This window comes from Rattus norvegicus, chromosome X (genome assembly GCF_021556685.1).
Source record: "Rattus norvegicus strain SHRSP/BbbUtx chromosome X, alternate assembly SHRSP_T2T, whole genome shotgun sequence".
NCBI lineage: Eukaryota > Metazoa > Chordata > Mammalia > Rodentia > Muridae > Rattus > Rattus norvegicus.
The window spans coordinates 20,760,451-20,785,375 of NC_141554.1; the positions used below are offsets into that span (position 1 = coordinate 20,760,451).

The 24,925-nt window shown below is 45.6% G+C and overlaps 1 protein-coding gene across 5 annotated transcripts; it reads left to right on the forward strand.

Annotated features, from left to right (window-relative positions):
- Positions 1 to 673: 673 nt before the first annotated feature.
- Tbc1d25 (TBC1 domain family, member 25) lies at positions 674 to 24,575 on the forward strand. 5 transcript variants are annotated; one of them, XM_087599522.1, is made up of 7 exons: positions 674 to 856; positions 1,065 to 1,203; positions 2,769 to 2,878; positions 4,303 to 4,457; positions 22,305 to 22,432; positions 22,572 to 22,760; positions 22,993 to 24,575. In XM_087599522.1, exons 2-7 carry the CDS (start codon positions 1,081 to 1,083, stop codon positions 24,352 to 24,354), a joined length of 2,067 nt encoding a protein of 688 aa, XP_087455648.1. In that variant the 5' UTR covers positions 674 to 856; positions 1,065 to 1,080; the 3' UTR covers positions 24,355 to 24,575. The 5 variants fall into 5 exon arrangements, with proteins under 5 accessions (XP_087455648.1, XP_087455645.1, XP_087455646.1 ...); XM_087599519.1 differs by lacking the exon at positions 674 to 856 and adding an exon at positions 3,991 to 4,096 and having other exon boundaries at positions 980 to 1,203; positions 2,769 to 2,925; XM_087599520.1 differs by lacking the exon at positions 674 to 856 and adding an exon at positions 3,991 to 4,096 and having other exon boundaries at positions 980 to 1,203.
- The last annotated feature ends 350 nt before the right edge of the window (positions 24,576 to 24,925 follow it).

The window sequence follows — 24,925 nt, forward strand, 5'->3', positions numbered from 1 at the left end:
CAACCATTTCCTCCATATTTAACAAACACATCTTTTTGTTCTAATTGAAGTGCTGTGGGCCTCCTGTATACTAGACATATGCTCTATCAATGAGGTAAATCTAGACAGACAGAGCTGTTAATAGGGCTGACACCTCAACAAATTGTAAGGATTGAGTAATACAAAGACAATGTAGGGCCAGCAATTTTGAGACAAGAGTATGAAGGATCAGGACAGCCTGAACTACATGAAAATGTCTCAAAAATAAAATAAAAACCTGGAAAAAAAACTTTTGGAGAAAAGTAGGACCTTCAAAAATATACAATGTTTGGTTTTTTGGGGGTTTTTTTTTTTTTGGTAAATTACTTAATGAAGTATAAACAAGAGTTCAGAAGTGTGTAAAACTTTATGTACAGTTCCTTGAATATAAGTGCAAATTACTCGTTAAGAGATTGGAAGGTGGGCATGGGGAAGGTGGTAAGTTCTTGGAAGTTTGAGGTTCAAAAAAAGCAAAAACAAAAAACTGTAAGTTCAAATTAACTCGGAGAAATTAGCGAGATTCCGTTTAGAAAGGGAGGATGGAAAAACTAAATACAAAAATCTTTAGAGACTATTTTCCCCCTTCAGGGTATTAATTCGAAGGGAAGTATTCGAAACCGATGACATCATCCGTCAGCAGAGGCACGTGGCAACTAGGAGCGGGTTCTGGAACGTTGATGTCAGCACGCTGTGGCCTCCTCGCCGCCCTCTTGTCTTTTTCGAGCTCGCCTGTTTAACGCGGCGGCTCATGAATCCGGAAGTAGACTGCCAAAACAACCCCGCCACCAGACCAGGACAGGCGGGACCTAGGCCGACACTGGTACACAGGCAGTAAAAAGCAAATTTCTCCACTCTGGGAGGCGGGGTTCCCGGCAAGAGCACTCTAGGCGCATGCTCAAAGGCGACCTCCAGCCCAAGCCAGGTGGGAGGGGCAGGGTCGTACGGCAACCTCTGCGCCTGCGCTCTGGTGCAAGGTGGGGCCGCGGGCGCCCGCACTATAGGGTGTAAGCTGGGGAAGGGGCAACTATCAGTTGTCACCGGGACAGATAAGATAGCGGCGGGATGGCAACAACCTCCGCGGCCTCGGACTTAGCGTGCTCGGCAGCGCCCTCGCCCGTCGGAGGTGCCTCGGCAGCAGCGGCGGTTGAAGAGGAGGAGCGTGAGGTGGTACGGGTCCGAGTCAAGGTGAGGCTAGTGACTGGTAGGCAGCCTGCCTGGGCACCCAGTGGACGAAAAGACCGTTGCTGTCATAGGATAGAGTATCGGACCTGAAATTTGGGGCGTGACTTGGAGAATGGGGGCGAGGCTGGAGATTGGAATTGATAGGAGAATGAAGGCATGGGTCTTGGGGACGTGTTGTTGGGTGTGGAACTGGTAATAGAAGGAGGGACCAATGGAGTGAATGGGTGGAGCCTACGGGTAGAGAAGTGGGTTGTAGGGTTACTGGAGAGGCCTGTGGAGTCCAGAGGAATGAAGGAGGTGCTGTGGCTGTCAGAAGGTGTAGTCCTAAAGTCAGTCAACAAATAGTCATTGAGAGTTCACTTTCCACGTCGTACCCCTGAGCCCACGTGCTTGTGGGAGGGGGACAAAAACAATTAAACGAGATGTTTTGAACATTGAATATCAAGAGAAAGTAATAGGAAAAGTTAGGATCTAGGGAGTTACTTTACCCAAAGCTGTATAGGAAAATTCCCCCAAAGAAGATTCAAGTCACATAGACCTGAATAATAATATTAATATGTTAGTATGTGCATTTAGGATGGGGAGAAGCGTTCTGGGTAGAGGAAACACCAAGAGTAAAGACTAGGAAGTGGGAGAAGGGCAGGTGGACAGCTTGTGATACATACGTACTCTGAGGAAGGAACCTGTTGTGATACCAACAAGCAGTGACAGGTGGTCAGACTGGCGTGCCGGCATTGTCGATGTCAAAAAGATCAACAGATCACTTCAGTGTGTTAGCACTCTTAAGGCAAAGGTTCAGTGAGCCAGATGAAGTGGGAAGGATATTCAGACCAAGACAGATCAGCATACACAAAAGTCTGGAGAAAGGATGTACTCAAAGTAGCACTCACCAGTTTGATACTAGCAGAGCATAAACTTCAAAATAAGTCTGAGTGGGGAGGGCTAGTTCAGGACCTTAGGTTTGCTGTTGAAAAAAGATTTGAGCAACAGTGTTACAGGGAGATTTGCTAGATGGAGTGCAGTATTGGGGGGAGGGCTGATTTTATTGTGGTTAGGCTCCACATGGTGATTCTGGCAACTGTATTTAAGGGAATCTAGAAGGATTGGACACCTGAACTATTGCAGTAGCCTTCCTTCCTGCCAAGTCTGCTTTTGCAGAGCAAACATGGACCCTGTAAAAAAAGGACACACCCATCCTTTCTCTGCCCAGAAACTTCATGTGACTTCACCTCACCCAGAACTAAAGTCCAAAAACATCTTACCTAAACCTAGTCCCAGCCCCTGTTTTTTTTTTTTTTTTAAGATTTATTTATTATAGATGAGTACACTGTAGCTGTCCTCAGATGTGCCAGAAGAGGGCATCAGATCTCATTACAGATGGTTGTGAGCCACCATGTAGTAGCTGGGATTTGAACTCAGGACCTCTGGAAGAGCAGTCAGTGCTCTTAACCGCTGAGCCATCTCTCCAGCCCCCGTTTTTGACTCCTGCCTTCTGCCGCTCTTTCCCTTACCTACTCTTTCTACATGATGATGTACCCCCTCATGGCCTCCCCGTCCTCTTTCCCCAGAAATGTGAGAGCTTCTTGTCTCCCGAGTTCCGCTCTTTTGCTGTAGATCCTCAGATCACCTCGCTGGACGTGTTGCAGCATATCCTCATCCGAGCCTTTGACTTGAATGGGTGAGTGGGACGGAAGATGAAGCAGGCCGCTCATCTTAAAAACCACGGTCAGGCTTGTGTGGTTTGGTTTTGTTGTTTGTCTTTTTTTTTTCTTCAAATAATCCACTAGTGAATATGTGTATTTTGCTTGGAATCTGTGGGGAAAGTCATAAGATAAACTATCGGGAGTATTTCTGGGTTACAAGGTGTGTACTTAAAAACTTTCAAGGAATAGCTGGGTGATGGTGGGTCACACCTTTAATCCCAGCACTTAGGAGGCAGAGGTAGGTGGATATTTGTGAGTTCAAGGCCAGTCCACAGAGCGATTGCCAGGACAGCCAAGGTTATACAGAGAAACCCTGTCTCAAAAACAAACAAACAAAACCCTTCAAGGAATGTTTTCAAAATGGCTCTCCAGACAGGTTTTACCAATACAGCTTCATCAGCAGCACAAAAAATGTTTTGCTGGATATGGTGGTCTACACCTTTAGTCCCAGCACTCAGGAGGCAGAAGCAGGCAGATCTCTGACAGTTTAAGGCCAGCCTGGTCTACAGAGCAAGTTCCAAGACAGCCAGGGCTATACAGAGAGACCTCTCAATACACACACACACACACACACACACACACACACACACACACACACACACCTCTCAAGATAAAAGAAAACATTTGCTTCACCAAGCACGGTGATGTCAGTACTCTGGAGGCTGAGATGGGGGGTGGATCAAGGCCAGTCTAGGCTACAGAATGAAACTGCCTCAAAAGGAAAAGGGAAAACAATAAAATCGCTTGTTTTCTTCTTGTCCTCCCCAACAATGGTTAGTATAAAACATGGCAAAATGTGCCAGTCTGATAGCTGAGAGTTGATATCCTTGGGGGCAGATGTGTTGGTTATCTTGTTTGGGGGGGGGGCTGCTCTGGAAGAATCTGACTTCGGTGACAAATTTAAATAGTATGAAATTGATGGGTATTTAGGATGATCCTTGGTTTACAGCGACCATCAAGCGAAATATCTCTTTACATAGTTGCACAAGTGTATCTGAATAAATTCGAAGTTGTTGTTGAACATTTGTGCATTTACATCTTGTTGTAAAAATAATAACAACCATACAGACTGCTTTTTTTTATGTAGTAAGAAGGTTGCTTTCTTCCACTTCTATCCTTCAACTACACTGTTCCCATCCCCAGAGGGGACCAACATTCTACCAGTTTTCAGTGTGCCCTCCAGATATAAGCAGGTGTGTATCTGTTTCTGTGTTTGTGTAACAAAGTGGATATCAATGACCTAACCTCAGGATACCCATAATCCTTAGCATAGTTCCCAGCGAATAGAAGGAAGTTGTTTTTAGTCCCTTTCACATTGCCTTCCTTGTTTTGTAAAGCTGATCTTGAAGCTGCCGGGGAACTGGGGACCCTAAGAGCTCCCTTTATATCCTTTGTCCAGGAAGAAGAACTTTGGCATCAGCTACCTGGCCCGAGACCGGCTCGGACAGGAAGCTTTCCTCTCCCTCCTTTCTGATTGGGACCTCAGCACAGCTTTCGCCACCGCCTCCAAACCTTATTTGCAGTTGCGTGTAGACATTCGGCCCTCAGAGGACAGTGAGTACCCATTGCTTTAAGGGATCCAGCTTTTTCCATAGGATGGTAATTGTATACCTTACACTCTGGGTAGGCCACAGGACACAGTTTGTTTGTTTTTTTTTAAATTATGTCAGAAGACCTGGGTTCAATCATCAATCCTGCGCCCAAAAGTTTTATTATAGTAATGGTACTTATATGCTTTAAACTCAAGTTCAAGGCTAGCCTGAGGGATAAAAACAACACTGTCTCAAAGCAAAACTACAAAATAATTCAGGTTTGAGGTTTCAAAATTTCATATTAGGAATATTCAGCCTATATTATTATCACATTGCCAATTAATTTGAAAGCATAGCAGTATGGTAATGGTGGTGTTCCAAGGAATTTTACAAAAAATGTGTTTACATGTAGAAGGGGTAAGATAAAGCAAATGTGGGAGAAAAGCTTATGTTTTCTGGGTGAGGGCTATAGGCACAGGGCATTCAGCCTGCTCTCTTGTGCAATACAAGCTAGAGACTTCCTCAGTGACATCAAGCAGTCTCTATGCCACAGAGCAATCCAGCCATCTCCAGGGGGCATGCTGATAATTTTTGGTTGTTGGTGGGGCTTTCTTTGTTTGTTTGCTTTTTTGTTTTTTAGCATAAAGTGTGTTTTGCCTGCATGTGTATCTATGTGCTACGCCCAAGGAGGCCACAAGAGGACATAGGTTCTCCTAAACTGGAATTTCAGATGGCTGAGGGCCACCTTCTGGGTGCTAGGAATCAAACCCTGGTCCTGTTGAAGAACAGCTAGTTTCTTGAGCCATCTTTCCAACACCACACACTGTATTCTGTTTTTAACATTTTATGGGTTTGAATTTGTTTTTGGTTTTGGCATTTATTTAAATAGTTGTAGTATATAGATAGCCCTGGGTAGCTTGGAACTTACCATGTAAATCTTGCTGGCATCATACTTACAATGACACCTTCTGTCTATGCCTCCCAAGTGCTAGGATAACATAGCCCACCATGCTTGGCTGTCTTATTATAGGTTGGTTTTGTTTTGGTTCTAAGAATTAAATACAAGGCCATATGTTTGCTAGGCAAGTGTTAATACCACTGAATGATACCTCTTATTTAAGATAGGTCTCACTATATTTCCTGGGCTGACCTAAAACGTTCTTCCACCTCAGGCTTATGGGAATACGACACACCCAGCAATGCTCAACACCCAGCGAGTTTTTTAAATCAACTTTATTTAGTGTGTGTGTGTGTGTGTGTGTGTGTGTGTGTGTGTGTGTGTGTATGAGCACACATGCACATGTGTGCCATGACACATATGTAAAGGTCAGAGAACTTGAGGGAGTCGGTTGTCTCCTGTCATGTAACTCCTGGGGATCACACTCAAGTCCTCAGACTTGGCAGCAAGTGCCTTAAAAACCCACTAAAACATCTTGCCAACTCAGCAAGTTTTTCTTTTTCATTTTTGTAATAAAATATGATGGAGCTGTCCAGTTCATAACCTTAGAGACCTTTCGTACTTATTTGCTATGACTGGGGCATTTTATTGACACCATGGTAAATATGAGTATATAAATGGAATACCTGGCCTTTTAATGAGTATAGTTATTGTGCAGGTAATCTTACAGAGCTAGGATGGTGCACAGATTTAATCCCAGCACTCGGGAGGCAGAGGCAGGTGGCTCTCTGTGAGTTCGAAGCCAGCCTGGTCTATAGAGTGAGTTCCAGGACAGCCAGGGCTGCACAGAGAAACCCTGTCAAAAAGAAAAAAAACAGAAACAAAAATGCTTGGCAACCCTGAAAAAGAGGGAGGAAGCCAAGGATAAAAAGAGGAAAGCATAGAGGAAGAGGGAGAAAGAGTTGAGTAAAGAAAGACAGTAGAGCATAGGCAAGATGTATTAGTAACATAAGTTATTCCCTAGGCCTCGGTTTCCTCACCTCTACAGTGGAAACAGTAGTGTTATTTAGGCAGATGATGTCTTCCTGGCTGAATAAGTGCAAGGCAAATCCAGCTGTGTAAGAGCCAAGAGGATGCCAGTGGAGCAGAGTCCGTGATACCCGAGGCTTTCACAGAAACACATTTGCAAAGTTCTTCTCTGCATGTTTATGGGTGCCTGTGAGGAGACCAGAGGTTAACACTGACTTTCTCAATCACCCTCCATCTTCTTTTTCATTTTGGTTTTTTATTTGTTTGGTTGGTTGGTCTGATTTTTCGAGACAGGGTTTCTTTGTGTAGCCTTGGCTGTCCTGTAACTTGATCTGTAGACCAGGCTGGCCTCAAACTCACAAAGATCCTCCTATGTCTGCCTCCCAAGTGCTGGGATTAAAGGCCTGCTCCACAATGCCTGGTATCCACCTTATCTTTGAGATAGTTTCTCACTGAACCTAGAGCTCACCATTTGGCTGGATTGACTGGTCAGCAAATCCACGGACCCTCCTACCTGCCTCCCCAAGAGCTGGGATTATATGTGTCCACTACTGTGCCTCATGTTATGTGGTTCTGGGGATTCCCAGGCATCCACACCCTGGCCCTCATGCTTATATGGTGGCCACTTTCCTGAGACATCTTCCTTTTTTTTTTTCCTTTTCTTTTTTTCGGAGCTGGGGACCGAACCCAGGGCCTTGCGCTTGCTAGGCAAGTGCTCTACCACTGAGCTAAATCCCCAACCCCCTGAGACATCTTCTTAACCATAAACTTCTCTATAAAAATGGTTTTCCATATGTTAGAGAGATGGCTCAGCAGTTGGGAGCTCCTCTTCCATAGAACCGAGGTTCAGTTCTCAGCATCCACGTGGCAATTCAAAGCAATCTGGAACTCTTGTCCTAGGGGATCCTGACACCATCTTCTAGCCTCCACAAAGATTGCAAGTATGTGTGCAGATAAGCCTCTCATAAAATCATTTTTTCAATTAACTCTTTGGTTATTGATGAATCATTTCTTTCTCCACTATTTCCAAAAGTACTATCTTAGTTGCCAGGTTCTAGGGTGTGCATGGTCTGTTTCTGATTTGTTTTCTTACTCTGATCTCTTCATTTATAAACATCTTTAAAAGGACTGGCAAGCAAAGTTGACTGAGAAAGAAACAGCTCCCTGAAGCTATGAGAAGACACAAAAATGAGTTGCCTTAACGTGTATTATACTTTAGTTATCTTGTATATGTGTATATATGTATGCGCACGTTCACAAACATACCGAAGAATGCATGTGTACGTCAGAGGACGACTTTCGGAAGTCAGTTCTTCGTTCCATTGTGGGGCTCTCGGGGATTGAATCCAGCTCATCAACCTACTGAGCCATGCATATTGCATGGACACACATGCACTGCATGCCGTGGCATGCATGGCACACAGAGGTCAACTTGTGGGACTCTGTCCTTCCACTATGTGGGTTCTGGAGGTTGAACCAGGTCACCAGCCTTGGTAACAGGCACCTTTGCCTGTTAGTCTGGCTCACTGGCTCTATGTGGGCCTTGCGTGTACTCCTTTCCTTCATTTCTTGACAGGCTCTAACTGTCGCTCAGGCTGCCTTGGCCTTCCAGGTGCTCAGATTACAAGTATAACCCACTACACACAAGTTAATGATAGTTTTAGTGTTTTCTTTCATAAAAATGTTATTTTTGAGGATTGTTTTCAGTGCCGGGAATGGAAGCCAGGGCCTTGCACATGGTAGACAAGCACTTTTCCACTGAGCTATCTCCCCAGCCCTGAAAGTTTTTCATGAAAATAAATGTACTCTTCTTGTTTGCATACGTGCTCATATGTATCCATTTGTATGAGTGTGTGCATGTGTTTGGAGGCTAGGGGTCAGTGTTGCTGTCTTCTACAGTAACTTTTCCATGTAACTTTTCCAGACAGGGTCTTTTAATAAAACTCAGGCCCACTGACTGGCTAGATGGCTGGCCAGCAAGCCCTGGGGACGCTTCTGCTTTTGTATCTCCTGTGCTACAATTACAGTCTGTTTGCACATGTGAATCTATGTGCGTGTATACTGTGAAACACATATGGAAGTCACAGGATAGTTTTTTTTAAAGATTTATTACACATAAGTACACTGTCACTGTTTTCATTGGAGAACATCAGATCTCATTACAGATGGTTGTGAGTCACCATTGTGGTTGCTGGGATTTGAACTTAGGACCTCTGGAAGAACAGTCAGTGCTCTTAACCCCTCAGCCAGCTCTCCAGCCCCAGAGGGCAGTTTTTCAAGAGTTAGTGTCTCCTTTCACCTTGTTAAGGCAGGGTCTCTTTTTCTTTTGTTGTACTGCATATTCCAGCTAGCTGCCCCATGACCTACTCATCTTGCCATAGGAGTGCTGGGATTACAGATGCACACAACATCTGGCATTTTGAGGATAGAACTGAGGTCGTTGGACTTGTGGAGCCATCTCCCTAGCCCACCCCTAGCTTTATGCCCGTAGCAGAGGCACAAACTCTTATGCTTATACAGTAAGCATGTCACCAATTGAGCCAACTTTCCAGCCCCTGTTCTTCTTTGACTGAATTAATTTGTCATATCATTAAAATGCTAAGGAGAGGACTAAGCATGGTAGCACATACCTTTAATTCCAGCCTTGGGGAGGCAGAGAAATTATCCTCTTAAGTTGGAAGCTAGCCTTGGTCTACATACCAGTTCTATACCAGCTAGGGCCCCACAGTGAGGCCTTGATTTTTGTTTTTTGGGTTTTTTTTTAAATCCTGTGGAGCATCGTGGGTCTTGACTTTAATCCTAATACTAGGGAGACAGGTTTCTGTGAGTTCAAGGGCCAGCCTGGTCTCCCTAGTAAGATCCAGGGCAGTGCTGGGGATTTAGCTCAGTGGTAGAGCCTAGCAAGCACAAGGCCCTGGGTTCGGTCCTCAGCTCCGGAAAAAAAAATGAACCAGAAAAAAAAATCCACTACCAATATAATATTTGCCCTTCTGAACAGGTGACATTGGGCACACTAACACTCCCTCCTGTCCTCAGCAGCAGAGCCATTACTGCCACTTGCTCAGTCACCCTTAAACTCTCAAGAGTCAGCTAAACTATTTTAGGGCAGAGCATACTGTTTTTGTAAAGTATTTTTCATTAATAAATCTGTAAGATAGTTGTATTTTAAAAAAAATCCAGGACATTCAGGGTTATGTAGAGAGACCCTGGATCAAAAATAAAGGTTCTGATGGGAATTTTATTACAGTTACATCGAGTTAATATCGAGACAGGGTCTTTCTATGTAGCTGTGGCTGGCCTGGAACTCACAGAGAGCCTGCCTGGCTCTCCTTCCCAAGTGCCGGGATTAAAGGCGTGAAGCACCATGGCCAACCTTGGAATTACATTTTTCTTTTTTGTTTTGTTTTTCTCAGTGTAGCCCTGGCTGTCCTGGAACTCACTCCTAGACCAGGCTGCTTTCCAACTCACAGGTCTGCCTGCTTCTGCCTCCTGAGTGCTGGGGCTACAGGCCTGTGCCACCACTGCCCTAGTAAAGTTATTTTTTTTTTAAAGAAAATTCAGGGGCTACAGTTTAGTGACTCAGAATATACATCTTTAGCAGAGGACACAAGTTCAGTCCCCAAAATGCCCAACAGGTGGCTCACAGTGATCTGAAGTCTCGGGTCTTGGTGAGCACTGGCACCTCTTACACAGGACTCAACTGAAAAGGTTTTTTTTTAAAAAACATAAGAGAGAAATTAATGGGTGCAGTGAGGAAACTGTTGCTCCCTGAGTGTTTTCCAAACTGCCAAGACTGCCTCTCAGGGAGCAGACAGAAGTGACTGAGGCGGAGGTGGGACAGTGCCTTTGGTTAAAAGGGGATGGCTACCTGCATGAAAGGGAACCTAGAGGCTAGCACAGATTCATGCTAATAGGCAACTCGGTCTTTTTTTTTTTTTTTTTTTTTTTGGTTCTTTTTTTCGGAGCTGGGGACCGAACCCAGGGCCTTGCGCTGCAACTCGGTCTTATGTTAATGGAAGAGCCAGGTCTCTTTTGCCAGATAAGGCCCTGAGGGAATTCAGGCGTCTGTCTTAATGCCTGACCTTGGGAAAAGGAATTTCTTGGGGAAACTGACAAACTGTTTAGTAACCTACTAAACACATTCACCTTATTAAAAATAAAAAAGGAGGCCAAGGAGGCTGAAGGTTTGCAAGATCAGAGTGTTGTACATAAATTCAAGGCCAGTCTGGGCAAGTAAGTGTGTTGGGGGGGGGGGGGGGAACGGTAGCTCAGTGTTTAAGCATTTGCCTCCGTTTGCTGGGCCCTGAGTTCAGTGCCTAGTACTGAAATAATAATGACAAATGAACATGAAAGCCAGTGATAAAGCTTAGTGATAGAGCAGTTGCCCTAGCATGCTTGAGGGGCCCTGGGTTTGAATTTCAGTATCACAAAAAATAAACATAAATGAAAATGTTTTAAAACAATGCTAGAGACTCTAGCCAGGCTGTGGGGGCACATACTTTTAATCCTAGCACTCTGGAGGCAGAAGAGGTGGGTCTTTGAGTTCAAGGCCTCCCTGGTGCACGGAGTGAGTCCCAGGACATCCAGAGCTACACACAGAGAAGCAGTGTCTCAAAAAACAAAACAATACAACACAAAAATCATACAGACTCTAGGGAATACTATGCTTAACTTTATATACATCACACACACACACACACACACACACACACACACATACACACAGCTTAAGTGATCAGTTTGCTACCTAACCTTACAGGTTCTTTACTATTTACAAGTTTATTCATATGTAGGGACATGAGAGTATATTCATATTTATATACAACTGGCTTATGATCATTTACATGTTATACTCTTTTAACAAAACTTTTTCAAATTATTTTTATTTTATGTGCATTGGTGTTCTGCCTGCATGCTTGTCTGTGTGAGGGTGTCATATCCCTGGAACTGGAATTACAGACAGTTGTGAGCTGCTGCGTGGTTGCTGGGAATTGAACCCAGGTCCTTTGGAAGAACAGCCATTGCTCTTAACTGCTGAGCCCTTTCTTTCCAGCCTCCATGATATACTCTTAATAAGTGTCTAGTATATGGACTTGTAATATAATATTGTTAATGCCATTCTTGAAGTCATATTGCTTTTCTTATTTATTTTCTGTGTATAGGTGTTTTGCCTGCATGTAAATATTTGCACCATGTGCATCCCTGGTACCCAGGGAGGACAGCAGAGTATCATAGTTCTTGGGACTGGAGTTATAGATGGTTGTGGGCTGCAATGTGGGTGTTAGGAATCGAACTCTATTATCTATCATAATAGGGTCTTCTATTATGAGCCCAATGGCACATAACAGCTGAGCCATTCCTCCAGCCTCTGAGATCATTTTCATGGCTCTGAAAGCAACAAGCATGCTGTGATCAAGTGGAAGGTCAAATCTCTCCGAGAAGCCCATTTTGCCTCCTCTACACTTGGTTGATTATCAAGCCAGGACCTTGAACCAATTTGGATATTTGTGATAATATTCTTTGTATTATCGTTGCTACTAATATTTTTCTTATCTCTCTCTCTCCCTCCCTCCCTTTCTCCTCCTCCTCCTCCTCTCTTCTTCTTCTTTTTTTTTTCTTTTCATTTTTTTCGGAGCTGGGGACCGAACTCAGGGCCTTGCGCTTCCTAGGCAAGCACTCTACCACTGAGCTAAATCCCCAACCCCTCCTCCTCCTCCTCCTCCTTCTTCTTCTTCCTCTTCTCCTCCTCTTCCTCCTCCTCTTCCTCCTCCTCTTCCTCTTCTCCTCCTCCTCCTCCTCCTCCTTCTTCTTCTTCCTCTTCTTCCTCTCTCTCTCTCTCTCTCTCTCTCTCTCTCTCTCTCTCTCTCTCTCTGGTTTTTTGAGCCAGGGTTTCTCTGTGTAGCCCTGGAGCCCTGGCTGTCTTAGAACTTACTGGCCTCAAACTCAGACATCTGTCTGCCTCTGCCTCCTGAGGCCAGCCAGGGCTACACAGAGAAACCCTATCTTGAAAAACCAAAAATAGGGCTGGAGAGATGGCTCAGCGGTTAAGAGCACTGACTGCTCTTCCAGAGGTCCTGAGTTCAAATCCCAGCAACCACACGGTGGCTCACAACCATCTGTAATGGGATCTGATGCCCTCTTCTGGTGTGTCTGAAGACAGCGACAGTGTACTTATATATAATAAATAAATCTTTAAAAGAAAAAAGTTGGGGTTGGGGATTTAGCTCAGTGGTAGAGCACTTGCCTAACAAGCGCGAAGCCCTGGGTTCGGTCCCCAGCCCCAAAAAGAAAAGAAAAAAAAAAGAAAAAAGTTTCTGGGGCAGGGGATGTAACTTAACAGTGTAAGAATGCTTGTATAGTAGTACTCCCTGAGTACTTTCCTCTACAATGCTCACCAAGATAGCTGAGTATAGGACCACATGTCTGTGATCCTAGCAATCAGGAAGCAGAGACAGGAGTATTGTAAGCCCCTGCAATCAGACTGAGACAGAAGGATTACTGTGAGCTCAAGGCCGGCCTAGGCTACATAGTCAGAAAGTCTCTCCTTCTCCCCCACACAGAGAAAAAACATTTAGATAGCTGTAGTGTTAGCTACTTGAGAGATTGAGGCAGAGATGACAAGTTTAAGCCCTGCCTGTGTCGCACTCAGCCTAGGCAGCTTAGTGAGGCCCTATCTAAAAAAATCCTATAGGGTTAGGACTGGATGAAGGCTCAGTAAGAGGATTTGCTGCTATTGCCGAAACTTGGGTTCAATGCCCAACAACCACCATATGATAGCTTAAAACTGTCTTTAACTCAAGTTCCAGGGGATCTGGTGCCTTCTTCTAACCTCCATGTTCACCAAGCATCACAAAGTATACAAGCATGCATGCAGATAAAACCACTCATACACATAGAAATATATATATATATTAATAAATATATATATTCTATGTGTATTTCAAATATATATTTATTTGAAAGAAAGAAAAAGTATGGGTTGGAAAAATGGCTCAGCTGTTAAGAACTCATACAGAGTCGAGTTCCCAGCACCAACATTCCAGCAGCTCATAACTGCCTATAACTCTAGCTGCAAAGGGTTCAATATCTTCTTATGGAGCCCTTAGGGGTGTGTGTGTGTGTGTGTGTGTGTGTGTGTGTGTGTGTGTGTGCGCGCACGCACGCATGTGTGCACGCATGTGTGCACCATGTACATGCCTGGTGTCCTTGGACGCCTTAGAACTGGAATTACAGGTGATTGTGAGCCACTATGTCACTACGTAGGCACTGGAAATAGAACCCAGGATTTCTGGAAGAAGCTAGTGAGCCGTCCGTCACTGAGCCGTCCGTCTCTCTAGCCATACACACACACACACACACACACACACACACACACACACACCCACCACACACACACACACACCACACACACACACACACACCACACACACACACACACACACACACACACACACACACACACCCTTTTTTTTTTTTAGATGGGATCTTACTATATATCCCTGGCTGTCCTGAAACTCACAACCGTTCACCGCCTTTTCTTCCCAAGTGCTGGGATTTAAGGCATGTGCTGCTACACAGAGCTAACAGTATCATGTTTAATAGCAGTGATTTTGTGGTCAGTTTTAATTTTAAAAAAAAAAAGCCTTTGTCATCCTCCTGATGTTCTTCTTGGCTATTTTTTTTTTTTTTGGATACAAACCACTCCATGTTTATAAAGAGAACTTTAAGAGTTAAAAGAACAGAAATCAGCTGTCCTCTCCTAGGACAGAGAGAAGACCTCCTTTCCCATGGGAGTAAGACTATGGCTTGGGAGTGAGGAGGCTGGCCTGGTACTGGAGCCTGGAGACAGAGAAGCAATTCTGCTGGAGTCAGGTGCAGTCCATAGGACACAGGACCTGGTGGGTCTGTGAACATGTCCTCATCTTCCCAAACGTCTGCAGCTGCTGGCTAGATTTCTAGGTGTGTGGCTGGGCATCTGAAAGCAGCCTCTGGCCTCTCCCTTCTCCTTGGCACAGGCCTGGTGATGTTGAGGAAAGGCCATGGTTTGGCAGGGGAGTCTACAACAGTTGCCTGGCTGTGACACTTAGCAGCTCCCAGGGCAGCAGGAAAAGAGACAAGAGACTTGGGTCAAGTCTTGATCTTTCAGTTTCGCCCCCTACTGGCCACTGGGCACCGTGGACCATAGTTTACTGGACGGGCACATGCACATGCATGCGCACACACAAACACACACCCACACGCACACTTGGGAGACACAGGGTTCAGAGAGCTCTGGGTCTCAGTCTGATTTCCTGCTCTGCATGTGACCTGCCATACAGCTCTTGTCTAGCATGCCCTGGGTACTTGCAGACCCTGACAGTCAGGTTGATCACAAAGGCACAGTGTAGCAAATCCCCTGTTGGGGTGGCCATTTCTTGGAGCAGGAAGGCTAAGGGGCCCGCAGCTGCCCAATGCTGGTGTAGACATCATCCGCTCCACTCAGCTCCTCGAACACTGGAATCAGGTTCAGCAACTCTGTATCTGTCTTCTTGGCTATTTTTTTTCTTTTTCTTTTTTCTTTTTTTTTTTTCCGGAGCTGGGGACTGAACCCAGGGCCTTGTGCTTGCTAGGCAAGCGCTCTACCACTGAGCTAAATCCCCAACCCCCTTCTTGGCTATTCTTAAACATGAATTTGTTCTTGTGAACCTTAAAATAATATCATTGCCATTTCAGGGGGAAAACATTAGAATTCTGGATTTCTATATTAGTTTAAGGTTTGGCGCGTTTGACAACTTTATGGTGATGATGAAGTATATATCATATATATTATGTAATAGGGTCTGGGCTAGAAGCCCATAATGAAATGCTTGGATGTGTCTACAGGAAATGTGTGCACATTCACCCAAAGTGGGTTATGTAAAGACTATTTATAGCCTCGTGTTGGTCTATGTCAGGTTTGCCACTAGACAGATTTGTGTTTGCAGAAATCCTTTGCCTATTTTTAAACCTTTTCAATTTTCCTATTATTTATCAGTGTTTAATGTTTCTCTTTTCCTGTTAACTATTTTTAGCCTTTGATAGTATATTTGTTCTCTCCTTCCCTGCCTCCCTTCTCTCTCCCCTCTCCCAGCCTTCTCTCCTCTCCTCCCTGTTCCCTCCCTCTCTTGGTCTCATGTAGTCTAAGCTGGCTTCGAACTCGGGATCCTTGCTTCTCTAGTCCCCCAAGTTGCAGCATTACAGATATGGGCTACTAGGCTTGGCTGACGGATGCTCTTTGTGACATTCATATCCTGGAGCATTCTGTTTCTGTTTGCCAGCTTCATCTTAAAGTTTCTTTAACTTTCAACCTTACCCCAGCCACTCTCCCACCCCACCCTGGCTTTTTTTTTCTTTTTTTTTTCTTTTTCGGAGCTGGGGACCGAACCCAGGGCCTTGTGCTTGCTAGGCAAGCGCTCTACCACTGAGCTAAATCCCCAGCCCCCCACCCCGGCTTTTTTGAGGCAGGCTCTCACTATATATTCTATACCAGCTTTGGATTCACCGTGTAGCCCATGCTGACTATAAACTCGTGATAGGCTACCCTTTATCCTGCCAAATACCAGGATCACAGCATGAGCCACTACACCCGGCTTAATTTTGACCCTTGATGTTTAAATATATATTTATGATTTCATAAGTTAGGCAGTGATAGCACATGCCTTTAATCCCAGCACTCAAGAGGCAGAGGCAGGTGGATCTCTGAGTTTGAGGGGAGCCTAGTTTACAGGGTGAGTTCCAGGACAGCCAGAGCTACACAGAGAAGCCCAGTCTCAAAAACAAAACAAAACAAAACAGAAAACCCTATGTATTTATTATTTCATGTGAATGTATATGTACCTGAGTGCGTATATGGACACCATGTACATGAAGGTGCCTGGGATAGCTGGAAGTTGACCCTGGAACTGGAATTACAGGTGGTTGTGAGCCACCCAATATGAGTGCTGAGAAATGAACCCAGGTCCTCTGCAGGATTAGTGAGTCCTATTAACCATCGAGCCATCTCTCCAGCACCTTTAGCCTTCTTGGTTAGTTTTAGGCATAACTCTTTTTTAAAGAGTTGAACTCAGGGCTTTGCATATGTTAGGCAAGCCCTCTACTACTGAGGTAGCTCTCTGTCACCCTCATCAGCATGTGAATTGATGTGTCCTGTTCAGTATAATTGATGAGCCATTTCTGTTTTCTTTTTCTTTCTTCTCTCTCTCTTTCTTTTGAGACAGGGTTTCTCTTTTTTTTTTTCTTTTTTTCGGAGCTGGGGACTGAACCCAGGGCCTTGCGTTTGCTAGTCAAGCGCTCTACCACTGAGCTAAATCCCCAACCCCGAGACAGGGTTTCTCTGTATAGCCCTGGATGTCTTGGAATTTGTTGGACCACGGTGGCCACAAACTCAGAGATTTCCCCTGTCTCTGCCTCTCAAGTGCTGGGATTAAAGGGATGTGGCACCATGCCTGGCCTAAAATGGTCTTAAATTGTGTTTGTTTTTCTTTTTTTTTTTTTGTTGTTGTTGTTTTAATCCCCGCACTCCAGAGGCAGGCAGATCTTTTGAGTTCTAGGCCAGTTGGAGTTACATAGCTTGTGAGAGCATGTGTCAAAACACTGGCAGGTTTCTTTTAATTATACTGTAGACTTTACTGTGAGAAATTCCTGTTTTCTTTTTTAATTGCATTTTTAATTTACATTTTAAATGTTATTCCATTTCCTGGTTTCCCCTCCAGAAATCCACTATCCCACCCCACCCCTTGCTTCTAGGAGGGGGCTCCCTCACTCCCTACCCACTCCCTCCTACCTCTCTGCTCTGACATCCCCTACACTGGGAGTGTTTGTTTTTCCTTTTGATTTTATTTATTTTATGTGTATGGTGTTTTGTCTACATGTGTCTGTATATCATGTGCACGCACTGTGCCTACAGATGCCAGAAGAGGGGGTCTGATTACTTGGAATTAGAGTTATAGACAGTTGTGAGCTGTGCTTTGTGGGTGCTGGGAATTGAACCTGGGCCCTCTGAAAGTACAGCTAATTAATGCTCTCAACCTCAGAGCCATCTCTCCAGCTCTTTGGTGAGCCATTTCTTTATATCAGAAAAAAAATCCCATCTATTAATTCTAATCCAATTTCATTCTAAGAGCTCTGTCTGATCTTTTCAGTCTCTTCAGTTTTTGCTCTGTGCATATTGGGTCTCCCAAGCTTGACCCCAAGGGCTTTTGACTTTTTCACCTTTTTCTTCATATAACCTTAACTCTTTTTTTTAAAGGTTTATTTATTTATTATATATAAGTACACTGTAGCTATCTTCAGACACACCAGAAGAGGGCATCAGATCTCATTACAGATGGTTGTGAGCCACCATGTGGTTGCTGGGACTTGAACCCAGGACCCCCGGAAGAGCTGTCAGTGCTCCTAACCACTGAGCCATCTCTCCAGTCCCATAACCTTAACTCTTTGTCTTACAGTAGTTTCATAATTTGGTAAGTGGTGCAGTCTTCATTGCACCTGGAAAGTGTTTTTAATGTTCTGATTAATGTCTTAGGAAGGCCACACAGACCACAGGGACAGAAAGAAAGCAGGGACTGGTTAGAAAGCAGCAGTTTAAGGTCGCTGGGGTGGTGACTCAGGTAGGGTCCCAAAGTGGATGAAAGACTAGGTGTGTTATATAGATAGGCTAATATAGGTTTATATAGTTAAGCCACAGATGCTTGGCCTTGGGGACTGAGGGAATGGGGTAGGGTCAGGTTTTGACAGTTGAACAGATGAAGCTGAAGGGACTAGCTGTGCTGTGAGTGGATCTCCACCTCTCCTTTGTGACCCTTTGCTTTGGGGTATGCTCAGAGATATACATGGAGAGACAGTGGCACGTAGACATGGCCTTGCTTCCCGTGCAGCTCTATGCAAGAAAGGGCTGTGAATCCATGAAAATGCTGCGAGGGGTGCCATTGGCCTGCAGATGACAGGACTTAAATAGAAATCGCTTTGTTTCCTGTGACTGTTGTTTCCTATGGTTGTCCGTATACTGGAATCGGCATTGGACATTGCTAGCTTTTGCAACACTGTAATGTCAGTTGACATCTATTAAGATTCTGGAATCTGGAATCTCATGCCTGTAGTCCTAGACTTCAAGAAACTTAATTATAAGAATCACTATGAGTTCAAGGCCAGCCTGAGCTACAAAATTAAGTTCCAAGTCAGCCTGGGTTAGCGTGAGACCTTTTCTCAAAAAAGATTTTCAGACTTAAAGTTAGGTTGATAGAAAAAACAAAAAACAAAATAACAAATTTGGACTGGAGATGTAGCTCAGTGGTTAACAGCATAGCTCAGTGGTTAAGAGCACCTGCTGCTCTTCCAGAGGTCCTGAGTTCAAATCCCAGCAACCACATGGTGGCTCACAACCATCTGTAAAGAGATCTGATGCCCTCTTCTGGTGTGTCTGAAGACAGCTACAGTGTACTTATATACATAAAATAAATAAATCTAAAAAAGAGTTAGGTTGATGAAGTGCCCTTCACATACATGGGGCCTTAGTTTCTATCCCCACCACACATGTGCGTGCGTGTGCCCACACAGGATTCATGGTAGCTGAGATGATTGAGCAGTTAGGAGTGCCTATTGGGTAAAACGATAAAGGCATTTGCCACTAAGCCTGACAACCTAAATTCGATTTCCAAGATCCACATGGCAAAGTGAGAAAGGTGACTCCCATAGGTTGTCCTGTAACCTCCACACATGCACTGTGGCACATACATGTACCTACACAGTAAATGAATAACTTTTTTGGTTTAGTTTAGTTTTGTTTTATTGAGACAGAGTTTCTCTGTGTAGCCCTGGCTAGCCTGGAATTTGCTCTGTAAACCAGGCTGACCTTGAACTCAAAAAATTTCCTGCCTCTACCTCCTGAGTGCCGGGATTAAAGGTATGCACTACCTTGTCTGACAATAAATGTAATTTTTTAATTTAAAAAATGAGAGTGGGGGGTTGGGGATTTAGCTCAGTGGTAGAGCGCTTGCCTAGCAAGCACAAGGTCCTGGGTTCGGTCCCCAGCTCCGAAAAATAGAAAAGAAAAGAAAATGAGAGCGGAGAGATGGCTAGGTGGTTAAGAGCAGCATACTGTGCTTCCAGAGGACTAAAGTTTCGTTCCCGGCATACTTGTCAGGAGGCTCAAAGCTGCTGAGCACTCCAGTCCCAGGGGCTGTGAGATCCTCTTCTGAATTCCATGCGCATCTCCATTTCACACGCACATACCCCAACACAAGCACACCTATGTACATAATTCAAAATAAAATAAATGCTTTTATGAAAGAGTGCTTGCTAATCTTTCAGGGGACCTGACTTCAATTCCCAGCATCCAATATGGTGGCTCACAACCTCCACAATTCCAGGGAAACCCAAGGTTCTATAGGGCTGTACAGGTACTTGCACTCATGTACATATACGTCCATAAAGACATATCATACAGAATTAAAGGTAAATTAAAGGAAAAGCATCCTGGGCTGGAGCCCTGACTCAGCAGTGAAGAGCACTGGCTGCTCTTCCAGAAGATCCAGGTTCAGTTCCCAGCACCCACATGACTACTCACAACTCTACCTCCAGCCCCAAGAGATCTGATGGCCTCCCTGGGCACCAGGCATGCATATGGTACAAAGACATACATGTAGGCAAAAACCCATACACGTATTTTTTTAAGTTTTTTTTTTCAAGACAGGGTTTCTCTGTTGATTTGGCTAATCTGGAACTCACTCTGCAGAACAGGCTGGCCTTGAACTCAGAGATCTGCCTGTCTCTGCCTCCTGAGTGCTCGGATTAAGGATATGTGCTACCACTGCTCAGTTTATTTATTTATTTATTTTTAATAAGCAAAGGCGAGGTTTATTACGGAGATCTATTACGGGGATCTCTGGACCGACACGTATCCCACGCAGGAGACAGAGGTGTCGACCGCCCAGTTTATTTTTAATTTTAATGAAAAAAGTAAAAAGGGATTCTTGAACTCACCTTGGGTGGCCATTGCTGCTGCAGCCACATCATACTTAAGGGGAGAATTGTGATGAGAAAGAGATTTATTAAAAAGAACTATTTATTTTATGTATATGAGTGCACCGAATCTATTTTCAGACACACCAGAAGAGGGCATCAGATCTCTTTACAGATGGTTGTGAGCCACCATGTGGTTGCTGGGATTTGAACTCAGGACCTCTGGAAGAGCAGTCAGTGCTCTTAACCACTGAGCCATCTCTCCAGCCCTAGGAAAACATCTTAAGGGAAGGGGGAGCGATAATGGAATACATGTGACTTAAAATAGAAGAGGACCAGCAAGAGGAGGCAAGGAGAATAAGAATAGGGAGGGCAAAGGATGGGGCAGGGATGGGTAACAGCAAAGGACTTTGATACACGTTACGGAAACCTCATAATGAAGTCCATTACTTTGTACGCTAACTTAAAATATGTAACTTAAAAAGGAAAAGGCCACAAGGGGAGTAATGCTAGAGAAGGAAGCAGTCTCTGCTGGAGTTTCATGGGCCAGGAGGAGCTAAGCTCAAGCATAGCATCCTTTGTCTAACACATACAACAGACCTCTCCATCAACACTCTTTCTAAGATAGGACTGGACTCTGGGGTAAGGTCAATGGGGCCGTGATCTTAGAAATGGGAATTTCACAGCTGTAGGGTCCTGGTCACTAACTAGTTGTTTGGTCCTTTTCTGGCAAAGAAGACTTTTAGTAGCATTTTCTATCGTTTTGGTGGGGAAAACGATCATGGATGTAAGATGAGGAGTGTTGGCTCGCACGCTTTGGATGTGGGCTTCACATTCCACTTCTTTCATTCATTAGGTACGAAGTCTTGAACAAGCATCTGTAGACCTGTTTGCTCATCAGAAATACTGACAAAGCCAAATGAGGTGGCACACATCTGTAGTCCTTTCATTCCTGCTACTCCTGAGGCTGAGGCAGCAAGAGGGTCGAAGCCTGCCAGGACTGCTCAGGGTCAGCCTGGGTAACTTAATGAAACACAATCTCAAAAAAGTTGTTTTGTAGAAGGTCTCGTGATGGAGTGCACTTGGGTAACACATGTGATGCCCTGGGTTTGATTCCCCAGGACTATTTCTTCCAGAGACAAACACGCACGCACGCACGCACATACACACACACACAGTGCATGTGTGAAGGTCAAAGGACAACTTGTACCATGTGGGTTCAGAGATTAAAGTATTATCAGTCTTTTTTTTTTTAAAGTAACTTTTTTTTTTTGGAGCTGGGGACCGAACCCAGGGCCTTGGGCTTGCTAGGCAAGCGCTCTACCACTGAGCTAAATCCCCAACCAAGTATTATCAGTCTTGTTGGCAAGTGTTTTTACTCACTGAGCCACCTCACTTGGTCCTCAAGATTTATTTATTTATTTTTGTTTGTTTGTTTGTTTGTTTTGAGACAGCATCTCACTATGTAGCTCTGGTTGTCTTGGAACTCACTCTGTAGACCAGGCTGTCCTCAAATTCACAGAGATCTACCTGCCTCTGACTCCCAAGTGCTGGGATTAAAGGCACGCACTACCAGGCACTCAAGTATTTTTTTAACCAGATAGTCTCATTGTATAGCCCAGGCACTGGTCTTGAGCTCCGGATCTTACCTCAGTCTCCAGAGTAACTGCCAGTCTCAATAGATATTATTTTTTCTTAAGGTTAATCCCTTGTCCCCGTGCCTTACACATAGTAAGAACTCAGTAGATGTTACCTTAAAACATTAAAATATTAAAGGCCAGTTTGTGAAATAATTCCCATGCAAGACCGATCATGGCTGATTGTTTTTATTATTGTTTGGATGGATCAGGGAAGAGGAAAGAGATGCTCTTTGTGGCCCTGCAGGTAGGTAAGCTGTGGAAAAGGAACCCAGTGCTGTGATCTGGGCTCACATCCCTGTTCTTATGCTTCACTCTGTGTGCTCAGGCCCATTGCTGGAGGACTGGGACATCATTAGCCCCAAAGATGTCATTGGATCTGATGTGCTACTGGCCGACAAGCGGTCCTCACTGACGACAGCCGCCTTGCCTTTCACACAGTCCATCCTGTCTCAGGTGAATTCAGGAGCTGGCGTGCTCCAGCTGCGGTTGGAGGGAAGGGCTGATCTGATACTGCCATTGCAGAGCTCGCTGGTTGGCACCTGCCCGATCCTGCACAGGTGACCTGTAGCTGCTCGTCCTCCTTCCTTCCCAGGTGGGCCGTACACTGTCTAAGGTCCAGCAAGTGCTGAGTTGGTCTTATGGAGAAGATGTCAAGCCTTTCAAGCCACCTCTGAGTGATGCCGAGTTCCACACGTATCTGAATCATGAAGGTCAGCTCTCCCGGCCTGAGGAGTTGCGCTTGAGGATCTACCACGGCGGTGTGGAGCCTTCACTTCGAAAAGTGAGCCACCTCAGTCAGTCACTGAACCCATCACTCTGTGAGATATGTTCAGATAGGTAGGGTAGAGAAATCCCAGGGACGGAGGGTCTGTGTCAGGTAGGTCTTAGTGGCGGAAGGCAGAGCTGTACAAGGAGGGCAGAGGTCACAGGAGACGGGTGGTGACTAGTTAACATACCTGGCTATGACAGCTCAGTAGTTGAAACTCAGCTGCATGTCTTCTGTCTCCGGCCAGGTGGTATGGCGCTACCTCCTGAATGTGTACCCAGATGGGCTGACAGGCCGTGAGCGGATGGACTACATGAAACGTAAGAGCCGCGAGTACGAGCAGCTCAAAAGCGAGTGGGCCCAGCGAGTGAACCCTGAGGACCTGGAATTCATCCGAAGCACAGTCCTCAAGGATGTGCTTCGCACAGACCGAGCCCATCCCTACTATGCAGGGCCTGAGGATGGCCCACATCTACGGGCCCTCCATGACTTGCTCACTACCTACGCCGTTACCCACCCACAGGTATCGTACTGCCAGGGTATGAGTGACCTGGCCTCACCAATTCTTGCCGTCATGGACCACGAAGGCCATGCCTTTGTATGCTTCTGTGGCATCATGAAGCGCCTAGCTGCCAACTTCCACCCTGATGGTCGTGCCATGGCCACCAAGTTTGCCCACCTCAAGCTGCTGTTGAGACATGCTGACCCAGACTTCTACCAGTACCTGCAGGAAGCGGGTGCCGATGACCTCTTTTTCTGTTACCGCTGGCTGCTGTTGGAACTTAAGCGGGAGTTCGCCTTTGATGATGCTCTCCGAATGCTAGAAGTCACCTGGAGTTCACTGCCTCCTGACCCTCCTGAACATGAAGTGGAACTCGTTGGACCGCCCAGCCAAGTAGCAGACACTGGCTTTGGTAGCCACAGGGGACGGCCAGTACGTCAGAGGCACATGCTGAGGCCTGCTGGTGGAGGAAGCAGTGCTTTTGAAGACGCTGTTGTCCACTTAGCTACATCTAGCCAGGGACCTAGTAGTGGGGGACGTCTCCTAAGACAGGCCAGCCTAGATGGTCTCCAACAACTCAGGGATAACATGAGCCCCAGGAAGGACCTTCTGGTCCAACTATCTCACCCAGCTACCCTCATTAGCTCCAAGTCCCTGTCCGAGCCCTTGCTGAATTCCCCAGATCCACTCCTCTCCTCCTCTTCTCGGCCCGATTCCCCATCTTCGTCGTCTCCTCCATCTACCCAGGAGGCTTCCCCTTCTGGTGACGTAGCTGTAGGATCCCCCTCGATGCCAGAGGTAGGGTCTCCCAGAGACCCTGGGAAGTCTGTACCACCTCCACCTCCAATGGGCCTTCCCCCACCCCAGGAGTTTGGCCGAGGGAACCCATTCATGCTCTTCCTCTGCCTCGCTATCCTGCTGGAGCATCGTGACCACATCATGCGCAATGGGCTGGATTACAATGAGCTAGCCATGCATTTTGACCGCCTGGTGCGGAAACACCATCTAGGGCGAGTCTTGCGCAGAGCCAAGGCTCTCTTTGCTGATTACCTACAGTCTGAAGTGTGGGACTCTGAGGAGGGGGCTGAGGCCACAGCTCCATCTTGATTATATCCCCTCCAGCCTTCCATCCCCAGTGGTACTCCATTCTTTGCCATGAGGGCCTACACATGAGACCTTATTTCCTGCCTGCCATCCCAGACATGTTGGAGCCTGGGGCCTCCTCTCCCCAGGTTTGAGTATGTGTGGCTCAGCGTTGGCACTGCCCCACAGAGGCCATGGCCTCTTTCTGTTTTTGTTGTTTCTAAACTATACTTTCCATACACAAAGGTCACTGTGGTGTGTGTATTTCTCGATTTCTTGGATGGTATAGAAGTTACTGGGGGCTCTTTAGTTGATGTAGAGTGGTCCCTGCTTTCTCTGCCACAGGGAGAATAGTTGTCAAAAATCAGTTATTGATGAGCCCAGCCCAGGGACTGCTCTAGCATTCCATGAGCTTTGGAACCAGTTTGTGGGTCTGACACGGTTAGAGCCTAAGCTGGGTTTCCATCTCGCCTTAACCAGTTCAGCACATTTGCCTGTTCCACATCACTAATGTGGCTTTAAAAACTCAAGCACTGTTGGGGATTTAGCTCAGCGGTAGAGCGCTTGCCTAGCAAGCACAAGGCCCTGGGTTCAG